General features: G+C 41.7%; 1 protein-coding gene across 2 annotated transcripts in view; it reads left to right on the top strand.

Annotated features, from left to right (window-relative positions):
- The window catches only part of USP7 (ubiquitin specific peptidase 7), a 77156-nt gene extending 60908 nt beyond the window's left edge, over positions 1-16248 (top strand). The window contains exons 23-31 of one of the 2 annotated variants that reach the window (XM_086760299.1): positions 481-548; positions 1684-1792; positions 1884-1961; positions 2366-2466; positions 3065-3164; positions 3997-4116; positions 4936-5007; positions 5945-6035; positions 15690-16248. In XM_086760299.1, the coding sequence (XP_086616425.1) occupies positions 481-548; positions 1684-1792; positions 1884-1961; positions 2366-2466; positions 3065-3164; positions 3997-4116; positions 4936-5007; positions 5945-6035; positions 15690-15895 (945 nt within the window). In that variant the 3' untranslated portion in view covers positions 15896-16248. Of the gene's footprint in view, positions 1-480; positions 549-1683; positions 1793-1883; positions 1962-2365; positions 2467-3064; positions 3165-3996; positions 4117-4935; positions 5008-5944; positions 6036-8877; positions 10245-15689 lie in introns of those variants that run through there. The other variant, XM_086760300.1, reaches the window with a different exon arrangement.
- Positions 16249-20196: the final 3948 nt, after the last annotated feature.

Below are 20196 nucleotides of genomic sequence, written 5' to 3'. Positions count from 1 at the left end.
TATAGTCAAAGAATTCCCCATGCTTTTTGTGAGACAGTGACCATGAAATATACTGATGGGAACAGTGTGGTGATATTACCCAGCAAGCAAACCTCCTTGGAGTGAATTAAAAAACAGTGGGAATTTTCAAACAGCAAGACTTGCTTATTTCCTCAATAATACTATAATTAAAGAAAAACCCCCAAAAAAACCCCCAAACCAACCAACCAACCAAAACCAAAAGAGTTATGTGGATTTTGTGACCTTTTGATGCCAGTGATATATTGTGATAAAACAGACAGTTTTCTCATTTTTTTTTCCTAGTATATCTTATTCAGTGTCAACTCTTCAGAAGCTAAAGATACTAGTTTATTTTGCCATGGGGAAGTAGACACTGGGTGTCTCAGAATTTCAGTAGCATAATGTTCTTGACGTATAATGAATTGACCGTATGGTTGTACAGCAATGTCAACTTACAACTTACAAAAAATTTATTTGCAGGTTGCAAAGACAGTTGCGCAAAGACTTAATACGGATCCGATGCTATTACAGTTTTTCAAGTCCCAAGGGTAAGATGAAATTAATGGAAATTAGTGTTCTATGTCTAAACAGTTCTTTAAAATACTTAATTCAAATACAGACAGGAGGCAGTTACTTTTTAGCTTTTTCCACATTTTTAGCTAATTCTTTACCAGTAAAATGTTAGTGTTCTGGTACGCACAGCAAGTTGCACAGACAGTTTTAAGTATTGCAATGGCTGGCTCAAGAGCCGGAAAGCATTGCACATTTTTTTTAAGAGTTCTAGTAAGTGTCATTGAAAAAAGCTGCATTTTTAAAGGATCATTGTTTAAATTTCTAAAATACTTAATTACTTCAAAGCCTTATGCATGGGATAAATTATTAAGGTAATGCAAGTGCTGTTTCAGTGAATGCAGATTTGTAGAATGTAGGCGAGCAGAAACAAGTGCACATAAAAGCACGATTTTTGCAGATTTTACAGATTTAAATGCAGGGGTTACTTCACTGATTTGCCCCCCTCGTCCCCCAAAGTCTGCAAGTGAGGTCTTAGGAAGGTGACAATCTAACAAGTTCACGGCTGCTGAAAGGGACATTTCTAGTTAAAGTGGTGTTCTCAGGCACAGTTGTGTAAAACTGGATTTGAATCTGTCTAAAACTGTAGCAGAAACCAGCAAATTGGTAATTATGTGCATATGCTGCAGGAATAATGCACACACAAAAATCGCATCATCTTGTTGTATTCGTGTAAATGTAGGTTGCTCTACGTTAACCTCTAGGTACCTCCCTTCATCATCAATGAGACTCTCGTAATCGGAGTAGCTTTTTATAATTACAGTGCAGTGGTCACTCTGGAATTTGCTGTGTCATGTGGCTCCACAAATTAACCTTGCACAATCTAAAGCATGTGCTGCTGTACTGGTAGTTTCAGAGGAATGTAGGTCTGCCACCCTGCAGCATTAAAGGTGAGCCTGTAAACATCCAGGAGAGTTAACATGCGCAGTGAATGGTATTTCTGTTCCCATGTGCTCACCTGGTTTTAAAAATCACTGAATATAATGCTGCTTAGGCTGTGCTGGCAATTCTGTGAAACTGGAAGCCAGAAATAAAAATGTACTTGGTACTTTAATTTACTGAGCAGTGATGGATTGTAGAGAGATATTTAAGTTTTTCTCTTTCCTTCCGTAGTTATAGGGATGGCCCTGGTAATCCTCTTAGACATAATTATGAAGGTACTTTAAGAGATCTTCTGCAGTTCTTCAAGCCTAGGCAACCTAAAAAACTTTACTATCAACAGGTAAGAGTCTTTTGTTTTTATTGGTGTGAATTTAAAAAAAAAATTGTCCTATATAAAGTATGCCTAAAGTATTTTTCTTTTCTTCCTTAAGCTCAAAATGAAAATAACTGATTTTGAAAACAGAAGAAGTTTTAAATGCATATGGCTAAATAGCCAGTTTAGGGAAGAGGTGAGTGAGGCTGGCTGTTACACCCTTGCTGTTGTTTCTATGTCAAAGCTGGTATGGCTGTGGTTATGGTTCACACACTCTGTTGTCCCCAGATAACACAAAATTAGAAAAAAAGTTGTTCCTTAAAGTTAGAATAAAGTTGTTCCTTACATAAAAATGCCAACCAAGCAAAAACAACAACAAAAAAAACCAAACCACCAAAAAAACCCATAAAAAATAAACTTTAAAAAACCATGTCAATTCTTATAAAAAATGTTGACGATAACATAGGTATTCACTATAGTAATTGCTGTCTTTTAAAGATAAGTGTTTGATGAAGAGAAGAATCCAGGGTATTCTGTGCTTCAATACAGTTTTTTACAGATTCAGATTTATTAATGTTTTTTCTGTTTTAAATTCCATAGGAAATAACAGTATATCCAGATAAGCATGGGTGTGTGCGGGACCTGTTAGAAGAATGTAAAAAAGTTGTAGAACTCTCTGAAAAAGGTTCAGGGAAATTAAGGTAAAGCTGGAAGATTTCAATTTCTTTTATGGGATCGTGGATTTTATGCAGAAAAGTATCCATATAATTTAAAATACTGTGGAAAGCATTATTATCCAGTGAAGTCTGAGACTATGTTAAAAAGCTCCCAGATTCACATTGTTAAGAGCGCTCCTGCTTACTTGAAAATAAATTTTCTATAATTATTTGTTTTGTATTTTGTAAAGTTAGGTTCTTGAGATGTGTAAGTTTCCTCAATTGCATTTGTTAACTCACAGTTTAAAACTTTCCAATTCAAGCATTTCATGCTGTTCACTTCTCAGGAGTTAAAAGTGAGGTCATTTTAAAGAGAGGGTATTTTAAAAAAAAATTAAATTAAAATCCTTTGTCTTGTAATTGCATGTACTAGCTTTTTTTGCCATGAGCCAAAAGTAATTTAAACTCTTGTAACTTTACAGCTTTAAATTCAGTCTTTAGTGAAAATTAAGTTTTACAACTACAGTAGCAGCATCTGTTTACATCCGAACTGCACTAATCCTTCTCAAGGTTTGAGAAAGAAATGTTGCATTGATTTGTTTTATTTTTTTTTAAATGCTTTTCCTGATTGTTTATTTTTAAGGCTGCTAGAAATTGTAAGTTACAAAATAATTGGTGTCCATCAGGAAGATGAGCTGTTAGAGTGTTTGTCACCTGCAACAAGTCGAACGTTTCGAATAGAGGTAAATACTACTTTCTCAAAGAAACTTTAAAACTTGACTTTGGGAGAAAAAACTCTCAAGTGGCAATTCTCTTTTTCTGGATTCCAGTTTTCAAGTACTGTGGTACTTGAAGCAAGCTAGTTTACATGATAATATTTATGTATTTTTAGAGATAATCCTTCTCAAATTTTCCCCTTGTTCCATCTTTTTCCCTACAATGATTTCATTCTTTATTTTTTTAATGCATGTTTATTATAACAGCACATGAAGACTTGGCAAGGGCTTGTCCATAGGACATTTGCTGCTTAGCATTAGTTCCAAGGTTTGTTTGAGGACTCATGATATAAATGTTTATGCTTAGAACCCACTTTCATACTCTAAACTTAACAGAAAAGGAAATAAAGTCTTCTAGAATACTTAAATTTGAGCTTCTTGAGCCAAATTTTGTACTTACTGTGATTTTTCTAAACATCTCATCATTCGATGTTTTCATCATCTGTTAACTTGCCTCAAAGATCAGAAACTTTTTAAAAAAAGTTTCCAGTGTAATTTGTAATGAGGAGATGACAAGAGGTCTTTGATATTGCTATCAGCTACTGCTACAGCTGATAGAAGATTTCATGTCAAAAAAGCCATTCGATGAAGCCAGGAGAGTATTTACTGAGTAGGGGAAGCTGAAATGCTGTCATGCCAGGGATGAGTGACTTGTAAAAAGACTCTGTCAAACAGCATGGTTCTTTTAATTGTAAAGCAAGCCTGTTTAAAAACATGAGTAACAGTATATCAAGTATGCTTTGAATTACTTCCTAAGTTAGGAAGTTTTAGCTGATTGCGGTCATATGTCTGGATCTAGGAAATCCCTCTGGACCAGGTAGATATAGATAAAGAAAACGAGATGCTAATCACAGTGGCACATTTCCACAAAGAGGTTTTTGGGACATTTGGAATTCCGTTCTTGCTGAGGATACACCAGGTACAGTATGCCTCTCTTTTCTTTCCCGTGGGATTATCCTGATGATGTTTTCTTAAAGCACTGTCAAAGAAATTGATGAGCCTAAAAAGTGTATAGGAAAATACTGCTCTGGTATAACAGGTTCTGCCCCATATACGCCTTTTTTCCATTAAATGATTTCCCATCTCGGTTCTCTCTGCGTATACAGATTGTGTAGTGTTTCAGTGAGCCTGGGCAATATGTACAAAGCAGGCATTCAGCATCAGCCAAGGACCTGAAATGCAATCAAAGCAGTACTGCCCGCTCCCCCAGCCCCCACAGGCACTCCCCCCAACACACGTAGAGTCCTGTTTCTAGTGCCGCTTTAGTAATTGCGATGCAAACTTGTTGGCCAGAGCAGCTAGGCCATGGCTGCTTGGCTTCTTACTGAGACTCATGGTTATGAAAAATGAGTTTGCTTGCTTCAACATTTTCTAAAGCGACTTTGCATTTCGTAACTTCTGTAATTTGATGTGCTTTATCTTCTAGGGCTGGAAGCTAATACAAGAGTGAAAGCTATTATTTAAAGCGTAATTTAAATTCTTAAGTTTTCGTGTGGTACTGCTCCAGCTGAATGTCACACTGATTCTTTTACTATCAAAGTGTATTTCTGCGAGCAGTTAGCAATTTGCTTCTAAACTTTTTCTGGTTCGTGTATGTTAGTTTGTATGAAATTACCTACTTTTTGAAAAGAGAGAGTAAGGCAATGTATTTCAATGAAGCTTGAAACAGGAAATATTAACAGCATCTCTTTTTTTTCTAGATTGTTTTTGACATTAAAAATCTTGTTGTAATTATTAGGGTGAACACTTCAGAGAGGTTATGAAGCGGATTCAAACAATGCTGGACATACAAGAAAAAGAATTTGAAAAGGTAATGGGAAGTGGGGACAGTTTTTATTGCAGATTTTTAGACCCTAAATGAGTTTATTTTAAGAAGTTGGAACACTGTAGATTTGAGGTAAGTGTAGGTTTTGATCAACAGAAAAGTTGCTTGACTTAAATAATGCTTTTTCTGAGAATAATTGGGTAGGATGTGTAGGACTCGTATTTCTGTTTTGTATCAAAAGAGATACTCCGCAAAACGTTAAAGTCACCTAGAAAAGTTTAGATGTTGCAAGACCTCTGGAGGCCCCCACTTCCCCTTACTGCTTAGAGCAGAACTAGCTTTAAGTTAAGTCAGGTTTCTCAGGGTTTTACTTCGCTGCAATTTGAAAGCTCCCAAGGAGGGGATTCTGCCACGTTCTAGACACTATTTTAGAGCATTTCTGCTATCATTGTGAAGATACTTTTTTTTTTTTTTTCCTTGCATGTAATCAGAATTTTTAATTTTGCAACTTATGATGGTTGCCTCTTGTCCTTTTGCTGTGCAGCTCTTGGAGAAGAGTCTGTTTCTGTGCAGCACACATCAGTCAGTGGAATACTAGATGTTTCTGTCGGCCTTTTCTTCTTTGGGCTGAACAAACCCATTTCCCTTAGCTTCTGGTATGCCATGGACTCCAGCCCCGCAGCTGTCTTACTGGACCACTGCTGGATTTGCTGCAGTTTGTTGCCACCTCTTTTTCTCTGGAGGGCCTTGAACCTGGACACAGGACTCCAAATGCAGCTTTATGATTTCCTGAGCATTCATTTTATGCCATTATCCATGTTAACTGAGGAAGATTTTTAAACAGGATTGGCCTTTATCAACCCCTGAAGAATACTCATAACCAGCTGCGAGTTAGACTATGAAATTAGACTTGAAGGCTTTATTTTAATGCAGTATCTTACCAGTTGTTTGGGTTTTTTGTTTGTTTTTTTTTTCTCCATAGTTTAAATTTGCAATTGTAATGATGGGCCGACACCAATATCTCAACGAAGATGAGTATGAAGTGAACTTAAAAGATTTTGAGCCCCAACCTGGTGAGTTGTTAGACAGCCTGACTATTCTTTTGACCTGCTGAAGTTGCTCTGCCAGTTGTTACAATGTGATTATCCTTAATTCAGGATGCAGAAAGAGTTTTTTCTTTGTAGGTGAAATACATTCTGTGTAGTAACTAAGCAAGTATTTATACATACTTGTGTTGGTCTGAGAATATGTATTTTACAGGCATATAAATAACTGAATAATCTCTTTCCTTGTGAGTTCAGAGTTTTGCATTTGAGTGACCAAATGGGTCAAACATCAGTATAACATACTTCACAGAAGAGACCTACAACATCAGCGGCACCTTATTTTTGTCCATCTGCTCCCTTGTACGTTTAATTCTTAATTGTTGTTGGAGTATGTGTTTGTGTTATTCCTAAAAATATTAAGGTGTATTCTCATAAGATTCTTATTTTAAGTGTGCTGCAAAGAGGTATTTGAATTCCCATATTCATTGAAGATACTTCTTGTTCGTTCTTGGTATCTTCAGTGGATCTGAAGAACCTTAACAAGAACATCACACACATGAATAGCATGCTGTTTAGATTTTCTTTTCCTAAGAGAAGATTCACCAAGCTACAAATGTGACTCTGTTCTGAATTTGTCTGTGGATGGTCTACCATCTTGTTTATTTGACTGATATTTAAAGCTCTATTCTCTGAAGAATTTACACATAGGAAAACCAGGTGAATCCCTCAGGAATTCCACCACAGTCATCTTTGGAGAGTTTCAGTTGGGAATGGCACCTTTGAATCTGCAGTCAAGGCTCTGTTGAAACCCTTGAATTCTTTACAGGTTTTTTTTTTTTTTTTCCCCCTAGCTTAGCTGACTGTTCCTCTTTGTAAGCTGCTCTGGCTGGTAGAAACGAGATTGAGGACAACTTACTTTCTGCAGTTCTACTTTTCTGACAATTATGATTTCTGGGTTTTGTTGGCAGGTTGAGCCTAGGGCCAGACTTTCTCTGATTTTTTTTTTTCAAGCTGTGTTGTGGACTTACATAACAGTTGTAAAAAAATCCTGTAACTGTCCATTTGTTTCAAAACCCACAGAGAGTTAGAACTATACTATGATGGAGTACTTTGCAGGAACCTAGCACAAAGGCCTCTCATTGTGGGATGTTACACAGCCAGGTTTATGGCTCATGGCTGTGAATATGAGAGGACTTGCCAAAACTTTGAATGCCTGCATCTGCACAAGTCATCTGTGAGCAGAGAAGTGTGTCACTGAAAGGACCTCATTTTCTGTACTAGTTGTGAGTGGTCTCTGGATGATGAACTCAGAGGTGGACATTTCTCCATGGATAGATAAACTCTTTCTTGTGTGCTCAGAGCAGGCAAAGTCCTGATTTTATTCTGTGACTCATCTTTCTGGGGGCGGGACGGGGAACGCAATAGTCTGAAACAAACTGTCGCACCTTCTAAGCAAAGCAGAGCCATTATTGCCAAAACAACGCAGAAGACTAACCAGGTAATGAGGTCAAGAGTACAGAACATGGCAGAAACTGGAAAAGGGAGAATTTGAACCATTTGTAGGAGTTGTAGGGAATGTGAGATTTCAGGGTTTTAATTTGAGCGTTCATGGGAAGTTGTCCCTTGATATAATACACTCTGACAGAATCCATTCTTCCCCCCCGAAACTCTCCTGTGGGGTGAAAATATGATGCTCTAACGCCTTCTTATCTAAGTGGTGTTTCAATGTGTGGGGCTCATGCGTTTCCACAAATACCTGATTTTTTCACGTGCTGGACTGACTGAACCACAGCTTTGGCATTCTGCCATTTGATTGACGTCACTGACGTCAGTAGTGTCCCTCTGCTTTTATAAAGTTGCACTCTAGCAATGACTGGGCTGGTGCTAATGGTGTAGGACTTTATTTCTTTAAAACACGTTCAAGTGATCTGGACAAGACTGGCAGTTCTCTTTTATATTTGACATTGACATTATGTCAAACAAAAAGACAAATAATATTGATTGAAGAAAATATATTAAAAAAAGCAGATGCGGGCAACCAAAAAGGTCAAGTGTTCTATGCTTTCGTGGTTGCAGTTGATGGCTTTGAATGTAGGAGTGTGCTTTTCTTGCTGGGGGGCCATTTAGTTTCTGCCTTTATCACTTCACTTCAAAGAACATTTGATGCTCTGCATTGAGGACACCTTAAAAGATAATTTCTCCCATTTGCAAGAAGTGTGTGGACTGTGGTTCTTCATGAAAACTAGCAGTAGATAAAACCATATTGGATTGAACAAGTGAAAATATCTGTATGTTTTCTTGACTAAAACTAAAAAATGACTAATTTTTTTTCTCAGATAATAAAGAAGAGGTCAGTTACACGATTTCTTAATTAACTGATTTTTCACATTTTACATGAATTTAACAAATATTCCCACCACTTAAACCAGGAGATATGAATAATGCAGCAGAGATCCCTTCCAATATGGCAGATGCTACAGGCTCTCCTGTTCAGGTGATGGATGCCTTCCCATTTCAAACAGGCTCAGCGCTTTGGGGAAAGCTGGGACTTTGCTGTGCCCGTGGCCGTGAACTGCAACAGTCGTTTTCTTGCTTTAGCGCACGCTTCACTGCTGTCAACTCCTGCAAGTGACTGAGGAGGAGAAAAACCAGCTATCTGATCCAGAAACACCTGCAGCTTGTATTACTGGGAGGAAAGCAGCGGTCAGGAAAGCCACCCTGTGGGCTGTGGGCTGTAGGCCTGCTCTGCCGTGCTCATCTGTACCCTGGGATTCCTCGCAAACTGGGCACGAAGGAGCAGTTTGGGTAAAGGAAACTTTCCAATTCAGTCTGAAAACGTCCTTATTTTTTTTTCTCTTCTCTTTTCCAGGCAACATGTCTCATCCAAGGCCGTGGCTAGGGCTTGACCATTTCAATAAAGCCCCAAAGAGAAGTCGCTACACTTACCTTGAAAAAGCTATTAAAATCCATAACTGACTGACTGAAGGAGACGGTCAAGGCGAGGGACAAGAATCAGTGTGTGTGTGCACCTTTTTAACAGCTGTAGAACTCTGGTACACGTGCACTATATCCGAAGTCTTCAGCAAGAGGATTTGCTGCTGATGTTAATTTTATTTTGTTGAGGCTGTTGAGTTTGGCTTCTCTGTATCTATTGACTGCCCTTTTTGAGCAAAATGAAGGTGTTTTTATAAAGCTTGGATGCCAATGAGAGTTATTTTATGGTAAACGTAATGCAAGGCAATTGTCAGCATAATGAGGGAAGAGTTTAGTAGAACAGTTGACATTGGCAAACTCTTTGTCTGTAGTACGTTTATAGGTGGCATAAGCTGGCTGGCTGCCCTTCCCGGGATGGTGTTCACCATCGCTGCAGCTAGTAAGTCTTATGTTTAGACTCACATCGGATTTATTTCCTTCAGTTATACTTTAAATGACATTTTTGTGCATTTGTAAATGCAAAAAACTCACATCATCAATAAATAGCAATCTCTACTTCATTGTGTACATTGTTGGCACTTATTCGGGATTTTTGTCTCCTCCAGCTGCATAGAATCTTTTTTAATAAACTAGTTTTCGTTTAATTTAGTCACTACTTTGCATCCCGTTTTGCCAAGTGGATGCCCCGAGTCCTGAAAAGAGATATTTCGGTCTTTTTATTAAATTTTCAACCACTGATAAATACCGTTGCGATTTATTATACCATCTTCTGGCAAACAGAATGACACTCAAAAGTTGGCAAAAGCAAGTGAAAGGATTATAAATATCATTAATTTAGTTAACATGGGAAGAGAGCAGGAAAACACAAGAAATAGCCTTTTAGCACAGAGGGCATGCTCACTAGTGTTTAGTAAGCTGTTGACTTTGTATAAAAAAAGGAGGAAAAAAAAAGAAAAAAGACAAAATGAAATTGTATATTTAATGAATGACCATGTACAATTTAACACTTGGAGGTTATTTTGTTGGGTGAGTCTGCAAGTGAATTTCACTGATGTTGATATTCATTGTGTGTTGTTTTATTTCAGTCCCCAGACAGCTTCCTTTTATTTTGGAGCTCATGCCAACCGCGTGTCTAGTTTTGAGTGCAGTAAAGATAGAATCAGCAATTCACACTTAATTTTACATTCTTTTCCAGTATTTTATTTTGTTTCTGTAGCCGCAGTGTACAACAACTCTTCCTGTATATTGCCTTTTTTTGCTGGAAAATGTTGTATGTTGAATAAAATTTTCTATAAAATTTTTCTTTGGTGAGTGATGACATGGACATTGAAGAAGATTTCTACTCTCTTCAGAAACAGTTTTGGGAAATGTTTTAATTTGTGAGGTTTTGCTAAAGGTGTGGTTTTTTCCTTAAATGTTGACAATTGTATAACCCTTGTATTGGTTGTTTGGGCGATAATTTGTGGCTGCCTCTGTTTAATTGTTTGGGTTTTGGAGGGTTTTTTTTTTGGTTTGGTTTTTTTACCTCTGACTAGCCACTTTTGAGCTTAACAAATAAAAGGTTTTCCAGGAAGGAGCCATGTACAAAAAGATTATGGAAAATGTAAGATTATTTTACTAGTTTGTGTGTAAAGCTTGTAGTAGAGTCTTTGCGGTAGGCTTGACTCTGCCTCCCTGTACAGAATTTAGTGGTCCAGATTTTCAAGTCTAATGTAACAAATGGTGTAAAGTGAAATCTGGAGTCTCTAAAGGTAAGGTCTCTCAGTAGAGTAGTAGATTCCCACTGTCATGTGTTCCCTGTGTTCATAACCAAAACAGAAAGTGCTCAGAGGCTTCCCTTTCGCAGACCTATCAGTAAACATTTAGGGGTTGTGTACATGTGATGGGCTGGATCCTGGTGATTACTGAAAACACCAGCAAGGATTTTTAAATGCAGTTTTAAGATCTTGGTCATTTTTTTAGCTTTAAAATGAATGAATCACTCAAGTTTTAGGTGTATTTGAATTTCTTTTTAGTTCATATCTTGCAGTGTTTTTTTACTTCTCTTATTTCCAATCTAAGCAAACTAGTTGTTTACTTTTTTTTTTTGTCATCTGAGTGCATAGGTTACAGGCGGAGGAGGTGCTTAAATGGCATGCCTTGAGTGGATAAAGTTTCCCTTTGATCTGGATTTGCATCAACTGGTGAGATTTACACCACCATCCGAGTGGTGTTTTTACTAGTACTTGGATTGTCTCTGCAGGATTTCAGTAAATGTCAGGATTTGTGTTCAAAATATTTCTGTAAAATTGGAGACTCTGGGCAGCAGTAGTAAGCCCTAATTATATTTTGTGAGTTTAATGTTACAGTAGACTGATACAAAATTGAGCTCGTATCTGAATGTCACTAAGTTTTCACATGAATTTATGGGATGTTGGCAGCTTTTAGGGAGTATCTTAACACATCACAATACTTCCTATTTCAGAAGAAGAGACTGCTAACCAAGTAAATTTGGGGTGCCTTTGGATTTTTAGATGACTAGTTTTTACATGCTTCCGTATCTGTGAAAAGAACAATACATGAAAGCATTCTGAAGGCAGTTTTCAATAACTGAAGTTTTTAATGAAATTTTGGTTTTGGAGCATAAGTAACTTGTTATTCAAACGTGGAAACACACACCTATGAGGAGAATAGGAAAGCAGGAGTTTTTCTCAGGTGCAGAATGCTTGTTTAGTTCATTCTAAAAAGTTTACAAGAATACAGTCTTCAAAATTTCCATGCTTTCCATTTCCTATTCAGATTTTGGAATTATCTGGATAATAGACAGGGAATGTGTTAAATTAAGTAAACGATAATTTAAGTGTTAAGCAATAAGGATGTCATTTCATGGTACACAGCACCAGAGCAACATGATGTTAATGGCCCATCTGAATTCTCCCTACAAAAACATCAAGCGTTGTTCCTGTAGATTTACATAGTGCCTTTCATCCTAAAGGAGTCCAAAGCATTCTGTGAAATCTAAGCAAATCACACCAGTGACACAGTTGCTGCCTAGACAGCGACAGCCAACAAAAACACCCTTTAGACAAGACGGCTTGCTTAGCAACACCAGGACAAATCTGTGCCGCTGCAAGATGCGTCGGAAGGATCGGGCTGATGTCGTACCGCAGGATGCGCAGAGCGTGCAGTGCCTCCCGTGTACTGGATCTACCTCAGCTGCTGCCCCGGCGGAGCTGGCATGCCAGCATCCTGCCCCGGCATCCCTCTGGAGCTTGAACCAGCCTGTCCTGTGGCGCTGTGCTGGCTGCAGGTATCACTGCCCAGATCTAAGCTATGCCATGGTGTTGCTATTGAATATCCTTTGTGAGAAATCATTTTCTGTAGGAACTGTATATGTTGTAAATAAAATAGACTAGGAGAAAAACTGGATTGGTGTCTTGTCTGTTCATTGTAGAAAAGGTTGGGAGCCAAGCCGAATGGGTTGCTCAAAAGTCAGGGTGATTTTGGTTAGATCAAAGACAGAAATTTTGCAAAATTCAGCCAACTTGTGTGTCAAGAATGATATGCATGGTGTAGGCAGAGCTGGCCAGAAGGTAAATGCTTGACTTCTGTGGCAATTTACAGGTTTTGAACTCTTGCTTTTTCTCAGAGGAACTAAACAAGAATTTGGATATTGAGGTGGAGAGTGTCAGTGTTTGGTGTGTGAGTGATGTGGTGTCATTAATTGTTGGCTTTTAAACCACCCTCGTCTTTAGGGTCAGAAAAGGGGGAAAATGTTCACATCTGATACGCCTGAATCTGGCTTCCAGTCGGTGCTCAACTCGTGTCCCAGGTGATGCTGCAGTAGCTGTGTACCAAGCGTGGCAGGAAATGAAATTTGCTCCCCGGCAGGCTGGAGCTGGAAGTCTTTGTGTTTCATGAAGTACTTGTGTAAACTATTGTGCCTCCAAATATTGGCGTAAAAATGTTCTAACTGCTTCTGTTAAATATCTCCTGCACGTTGTAAATCATATCTATCATTTCTTGGTTATGTATGTATTCCTACAGTTTTGGGTTTTTTGCACCTTTCCTCCTACATGTTACTAGCTCGATGTGTTATTTACCACTGCCTAACACAAAAGCTTGCTGTTTCACAGTCAGATTTTAAAATGAGGAAAAATCTTTAACACTTAAAAACCCCCTACCATGTGAAATGGAAGAAAACCTGTTTGGCTGCCATCTGCATGGCTGCTTGTGGATTTAGGTGTTGTGGTTTTCTCTCCCATGGGATCAGAGCAGGTTGGGTCACCAGAGGACGGAGAGTTGCTGGTCTTGGTACCGAGTGAAAGCTGGGGCAGCTGCTCTTGGCCTGGCCATCATTGTGCCACGGGGTTGAGAAGGCTGGGAGGTGTTGGCTCCAGGTCCTGCGGTGCCAATGTGGGGCTCAGAGGGGCCCAGATAGATCAGACAGGAGATCATCAGACTTCAATCTGAGGGTCCAGGGTTTGAGCCCCTGGTCAGGCTCAAAGGGTTGCGATACAGACAGGTTTGAACAGAGTGCTGCAAACAGACTTGTTACAAGCATTCAGTATGTTGGTTTGGTTTTCGCTGGCCTCAATGTTGTTTTCTTTGCTTTCAGAGCTGCATTTAGAGCTGCATTGGGCCACACTCTACTTGCCGTATGCACGGTGCGATGCGGCAATGGCTCAAACGGTGAGCTCACTGCGAACAGCACCCGTTTCATCACCGTATCCAGCGGTGGCAGCTCCATCCACGCACTTCGGGAGCCATCTCGTGGGCCTGGTTTGAGATTGCACCTCTTGGTTGAGTCCGGGGAGCCAGGCCGCAGGGGGAACATCTGTTTCCAGCTTCCCCCTCTTTGCCAGGCTCATTTCAACAGCTCTTGGGAATTCTGAATACCCTTGGGATATTCTGGCCACCGTGCTCATGTTGTCAGGTCTCTCGCAGGTATCGCAGGCGGTGGTCTTGCTGAAGTTTAAACAACTGCTGAAGAGCACTGTGGCTACTCTAACCCTGGCAGCAGGCATTGCAGCTACTCCAGCCCTCATGATGGGCACTGCAACTACTCCAACCCAGTGAGGAGCACCGCAGGTGAACCAAAGAACTAACCTGTGCCAGTGTCAGTTGCCTATTTACATAAATACACCAAAAACATCTGTTTGCGTAGTGAAAGACAATGAGGAAGCAGGAACATCTCAAGAACAGGGAGAGACAGAAGCAGAGGCAGTCACCCAATCCCTTTCCCTGAGTGAGCTGCGAGATATGCCCAAAGATTTCAGCTGTCATCAAGGTGAGCAACTTGTCACCTGGTTGCTGCAATGCTGGGACAGTGGGGCCAGTAGCCTGGAATTAGAGGGTAGGGAAGCCAGGCCAGCTGGGATCCCTGTCTAGGGAAGCGACCATTGACTGGGCGGTTAGAAGAGAGAACCTGCAGTCTCTGGAGGCGACTCCTGTCAGGCGTGAGGGACAGGTATTTCTTCAGGGAAGATGTTATATGCCACCTAAGCAACTAGACCACCATGGAGGGAGATACCCAGTATGTGAGGGAATTAGCTGTTCAGGAGCTTCATCCCTGTAGCCTGGATGATGCGCAGACATCTGCAGATCCAGATTAAATTGAATGTTCCTGACTCATTGCCTTGAGAAGCAAGTTCTGTGGCGACATGGCACTCCAGAAAGAATTCAGTCAGACAACGGGGACTCATTTCCAAAACAACCTCATAGACACCAGGGCCAAAGAGCACGGCATCGAGTGGGTATATCACATCCCCTGTAATGCACCAGCCTCTGGAAAAATCGAACGGTGCAATGGACTGCTGAAAACTACACTGAGAGCAATGGGTGGTGGGACCTTCCAAAACTGGAATATTAATGTAGCCAAAGCCACCTGCTTAGTCAACACTCGGGCATCCACCAGTCAAGCTGGCCCTGCCCAATCTGAACTTTTACATCCTGTAGAAGGGGATAAGGTCCCTGTGGTGCATGTAAGGAATATGTTGGGGAAGACAGTCTGGGTTATTCCTCCTCTGGGCAAAGGCAAACCCACACATGCGGCTCAAGGACCTGGCTGTACTTGGTGGGTGATGCAGGAGGATACAGAAGTCCAATGTGTATTTTAAGGAGATTTGATTTTAGGTTAAAATAGCCAATAACTTGAACTGTGGTTTTCCATGAAAACTAGCACTGAAACAAGTGAGAAAATCTGGGTGTTTTCTTTACTAAAACTAAAAAATACTTTGATTAAATGTTCTCTCAGAAAATGAAGAGGTCAGTTATGTGATTTCTTAATTAACTGATAGTTTGCATTTTACATGAATTTAACAAATATTCCCACCACTTAACGCAGCAGAGATCCCTTCCAATATGGCAGATGCTACAGGCTCTCCTGTTCAGGTGATGGATGCCTTCCCATTTCAAACAGGCTCAGCACTTTGGGGAAAGCTGGGACTTTGCTGTGCCCGTGGCCGTGAACTGCAACAGTCGTTTTCTTGCTTTAGCGCACGCTTCACTGCTGTCAACTCCTGCAAGTGACTGAGGAGGAGAAAAACCAGCTATCTGATCCAGAAACACCTGCAGCTTGTATTACTGGGAGGAATGCAGCGGTCAGGAAAGCCACCCTGTGGGCTGTGGGCTGTAGGCCTGCTCTGCCGTGCTCATCTGTACCCTGGGATTCCTCGCAAACTGGGCACGAAGGAGCAGTTTGGGTAAAGGAAACTTTCCAATTCAGTCTGAAAACGTCCTTATTTTTTTTTCTCTTCTCTTTTCCAGGCAACATGTCTCATCCAAGGCCATGGCTAGGGCTTGACCATTTCAATAAAGCCCCAAACTCACTGACTGAAGGAGACGGTCAAGGCGAGGGACAAGAATCAGTGTGTGTGCACCTTTTTAACAGCTGTAGAACTCTGGTACACGTGCACTATATCCGAAGTCTTCAGCAAGAGGATTTGCTGCTGATGTTAATTTTATTTTGTTGAGGCTGTTGAGTTTGGCTTCTCTGTATCTATTGACTGCCCTTTTTGAGCAAAATGAAGGTGTTTTTATAAAGCTTGGATGCCAATGAGAGTTATTTTATGGTAAACGTAATGCAAGGCAATTGTCAGCATAATGAGGGAAGAGTTTAGTAGAACAGTTGACATTGGCAAACTCTTTGTCTGTAGTACGTTTATAGGTGGCATAAGCTGGCTGGCTGCCCTTCCCGGGATGGTGTTCACCATCGCTGCAGCTAGTAAGTCTTATGTTTAGACTCACATCGGATTTATTTCCTTCAGTTATACTTTAAATGACATTTTTGTGCATTTGTAAATGCAAAAAACTCACATTATCGATAAATAGCGGTTGTAGTTAAGCCCTGCTTGGGACTAAGCCCTATGCAGTCACTCGCTCACCCTCCCCACTCTCTGAGGGAATGGGGGAGAGATAATATAACAAAAAGCTGGAGAGTGCAGATATGAGTAGGGAGAGATCGTTCAATAGTTACCATCAATCAAAATGCTTCACTTGGGGAAAACTAATTCAATTTACAAACAACAAAACTGAAGGTGGATAATGAGAGAGAAAAACAGATCTAAAGAACACGGTCCCCCCACCCCTCTGCCCTGCCTCTCTTCTCTTCACTCCCCTCAGCCGGGCCCAGCGTGGCCCAGCCAGCCGCCTGGCAGGAGGCCAGAGGGTGTGGCCCCTCAAGCCCTGCGCCTCCCTCTCTCTGCCCATACTTCTGTTTTATTTTACCACTCTTAAATACGTTATCCCAGAGCCGTTATCACCATTAGAAACTAGCTCAGCCCGGGCCAGCAGCGGGTCTGCCCTGGAGCCGTCTGAGTCCACCAGACAAAGGGGAAACTTCCAGCAGCTTCTCACATAAGCTACGACTCTTGTTTCCCCTGCTAACAAACCCAACATAACAACAATCTCCAATTCATTGTGTACATTGGTGGCACTTATTCGGGATTTTTGTCTCCTCCAGCCACACAGAATCTTTTTTAATAAATTAGTTTTAATTTAATTTAGTGACTGCTTTGCATCCTGTTTTGCAAATGCCCCAAGTCCTGAAAAGAGATATTTCGGTCTTTTTATTAAATTTTCAACCACTGATAAATACCGTTGCGATTTATTATACCATCTTCTGGCAAACAGAATGACACTCAAAAGTTGGCAAAAGCAAGTGAAAGGATTATAAATATCATTAATTTAGTTAACATGGGAAGAGAGCAGGAAAACACAAGAAATAGCCTTTTAGCACAGAGGGCATGCTCACTGGTGTTTAGTAAGCTGTTGACTTTGTATAAAAAAAGGAGGAAAAAAAAAAGAAAAAAGACAAAATGAAATTGTATATTTAATGAATGACCATGTACAATTTAACACTTGGAGGTTATTTTGTTGGGTGAGTCTGCAAGTGAATTTCACTGATGTTGATATTCATTGTGTGTTGTTTTATTTCAGTCCCCAGACAGCTTCCTTTTATTTTGGAGCTCATGCCAACCGCGTGTCTAGTTTTGAGTGCAGTAAAGATAGAATCAGCAATTCACACTTAATTTTACAATTTAAGACTTGGAGGTTAATTTTGTTAATCACTCTTTGGTGGAGAGTGTTGGTGTTTGGTATGTGAGTGATGTGGTGTCATTAATTGTTGGCTTTTAAACCACCCTCGTCTTTAGGGTCAGAAAAGGGGGAAAATGTTCACATCTGATACGCCTGAATCTGGCTTCCAGTCGGTGCTCAACTCGTGTCCCAGGTGATGCTGCAGTAGCTGTGTACCAAGCGTGGCAGGAAATGAAATTTGCTCCCCGGCAGGCTGGAGCTGGAAGTCTTTGTGTTTCATGAAGTACTTGTGTAAACTATTGTGCCTCCAAATATTGGCGTAAAAATGTTCTAACTGCTTCTGTTAAATATCTCCTGCACGTTGTAAATCATATCTATCATTTCTTTGTTACGTATGTATTCCTACAGTTTTAGGTTTTTGCACCTTTCTTCTTAAATGTTACTGCCTAACACAAAAGCTTGCTGTTTCACAGCCAGATTTTAAAATGGGGAAAAATCTTAACACTTAAAAACCCCCTACCATGTGAAATGGAAGAAAACCTGTTTGGCTGCCATCTGCATGGCTGCTTGTGGATTTAGGTGTTGTGGTTTTCTCTCCCATGGGATCAGAGCAGGTTGGGTCACCAGAGGACGGAGAGTTGCTGGTCTTGGTACCGAGTGAAAGCTGGGGCAGCTGCTCTTGGCCTGGCCATCATTGTGCCACGGGGTTGAGAAGGCTGGGAGGTGTTGGCTCCAGGTCCTGCGGGGCCGTGGGCTTGTTGTAAAAGCTCCTTTATGGAAATACCTCACCGTAGGAATTGCACTAGCCAGGCTGTGCTCCCCTTAGAGGCTGTGTGCTTCTAGGCGAATGAAATAGAAAAAGAATTCAAACACAGGTTCTGAGAGTTTGTTTGCAGGTGCTTCTTGCTGCAGTGAGGCCCTGAGGATGGGCACCGGGAGGGTTGGGTATGTGAGGTCCTTCTGGCACCCCAACCCTTTTGGGCTGAGTGAGGCCTTTTGAGCCTTAGAGCCGATGATGCGTGGAATGCTGAACTGCATGGTGCCCGCTCAAAACTGGTTTGTGCTGGGCTGCTATGCAGTCTTTTCAGTATCTCTTGCTCTTGCTGTTCTCTTCCGCAGCATGGTAACATGTCTTTTTCAGTTCGTGGCGGCTGCAATGTGACCAGCACAAACGTGACCCAGCCTCAGGCGCTGGTTCGATTTCCCTGGGAAACGGCTGCTGACCAGCTTTTACTTGCACTGCGCTAAGTGTGCTTTTTTTTCACATGTTTACCAGTCTCTAGAGTGGAGTTTCTTAAGAACTGCAGTTCCAGCGCTCCTGGAAGCAAAACGCCCTGGCTCGCCTAAGCCCGCTTCGGCACGCGCCGCCGGCCCCGCAGGGCCGCTCCCGCCCTTTTCCCGCCCCGCCGTCCGCGCGCGGCGCCCGCAGCCACCCCTTCGCCTCAGCAGCGCCGCGCGCCACTCCCGCCGCGGGGCGGGAGGGCGGCGCGCGCGCTGCAGCCCAAAGCTGGGGGAGCGTGTTCCGCCTGCCTTCTCGGGCCGGCCGTGGGCCCGGCGCCGCTCGCCGCAGCTGGCCCTGCCCGCGCCGCCGCGGGGCCCTGCCCGGAGCAGCTCCGGCCGCATCCGGCTGCGCGGCCGGTCCGCAGGCACCTCCGGCCTGCTCAGCGCCGGCTCTGGCTGCGCAGAGCTTGCCCGGTTGTCGAGGGTCTTCATGTGGCATTCACCGAGGAACACCCTCCTTTGTGCGTGCCTCTGGCAGCAGCTGCGGGTACAGGAAGCGGCAGACCTCGTCTACAGCAAGTTCTGGCCCTCAGAGGATCTTTGGGGTTCTGGAGTCGCTCCTGCCAACAACTTTTTGGGGACACAGCTGTCTTTATGGCTTGAATTGTCCAAATCGTTAAAACAGAGTTGGATCGAACTGAACTGATCGTGGCTATGTGGGAAGTTTTAAAGTCCTCTGGACAATGTGGTATCTACAGATCCTTCAGAGCAAGGGCAGGAGACCTTCGTCATAGTCATATGGAGTGGCGGGGAGCAGCCTGGGTGCTGCGTGCCACACGTCCCACTTGCCCACAGTAATTATGGTACTAACATCAAAATATTTATGACGGTAAAACATTGAAATACAGGGGTTTCTTCTGTTCTTCTGTTTATCTTTCCAGCCAGCAATAAACAGTAGCAGCAGCTGCTGCTGTCAGTGTTGAGCAGAGTCTGGGCATCTTCTGGGCGAGTAATTACAGAGATGGGATTTTACAAGATAAAAGTAAAATCAAATCTTGTCTTTGGATGACAACTGTAAAAGTTCTCTGTAAAGTGTAAAGCCTCCTAAGTCCTTGTTTGGGAGATGATGTGCTGCAGCGGGAAGGCAGAGACGTAAATTAAGAGCCTCATGTTGTGGTTTTGGTGACTTTTTTCAAGCTGGGCTTGCTGATTTTTCTCCTTTATATGTTTGCCTTTTGGTTCTTGGTTTGTTATTGTAAACAGGGTGCCCCAGTCTGACCTGCTTCTCCACTCTGGATGCAGCAGGTCATGGAAGAAATGCAGACGGGAGATATTTGCTAGTATTGTTAATGATAACAGGTTTATTTTTCCTACCTCATCTAGAACACAGTAAAGACAATCTCATAACTTAGTGAATCATAGAATCACAGAATGGTTTGGGTGGGAAGAGACCTTTAAAGGCCATCTAGTCCAACCCCCCTGCAAGGAGCAGGGACATCTCCAACCAGATCAGGTT

The sequence above is a fragment of the Chlamydotis macqueenii genome, chromosome 15 (genome assembly GCF_036417535.1).
Source record: "Chlamydotis macqueenii isolate bChlMac1 chromosome 15, bChlMac1.mat, whole genome shotgun sequence".
Taxonomy (NCBI): Eukaryota; Metazoa; Chordata; class Aves; order Otidiformes; family Otididae; genus Chlamydotis; species Chlamydotis macqueenii.
Note: the sequence above shows the minus strand (reverse complement) of the source record. Positions and strands in the feature narration are given on the sequence as shown.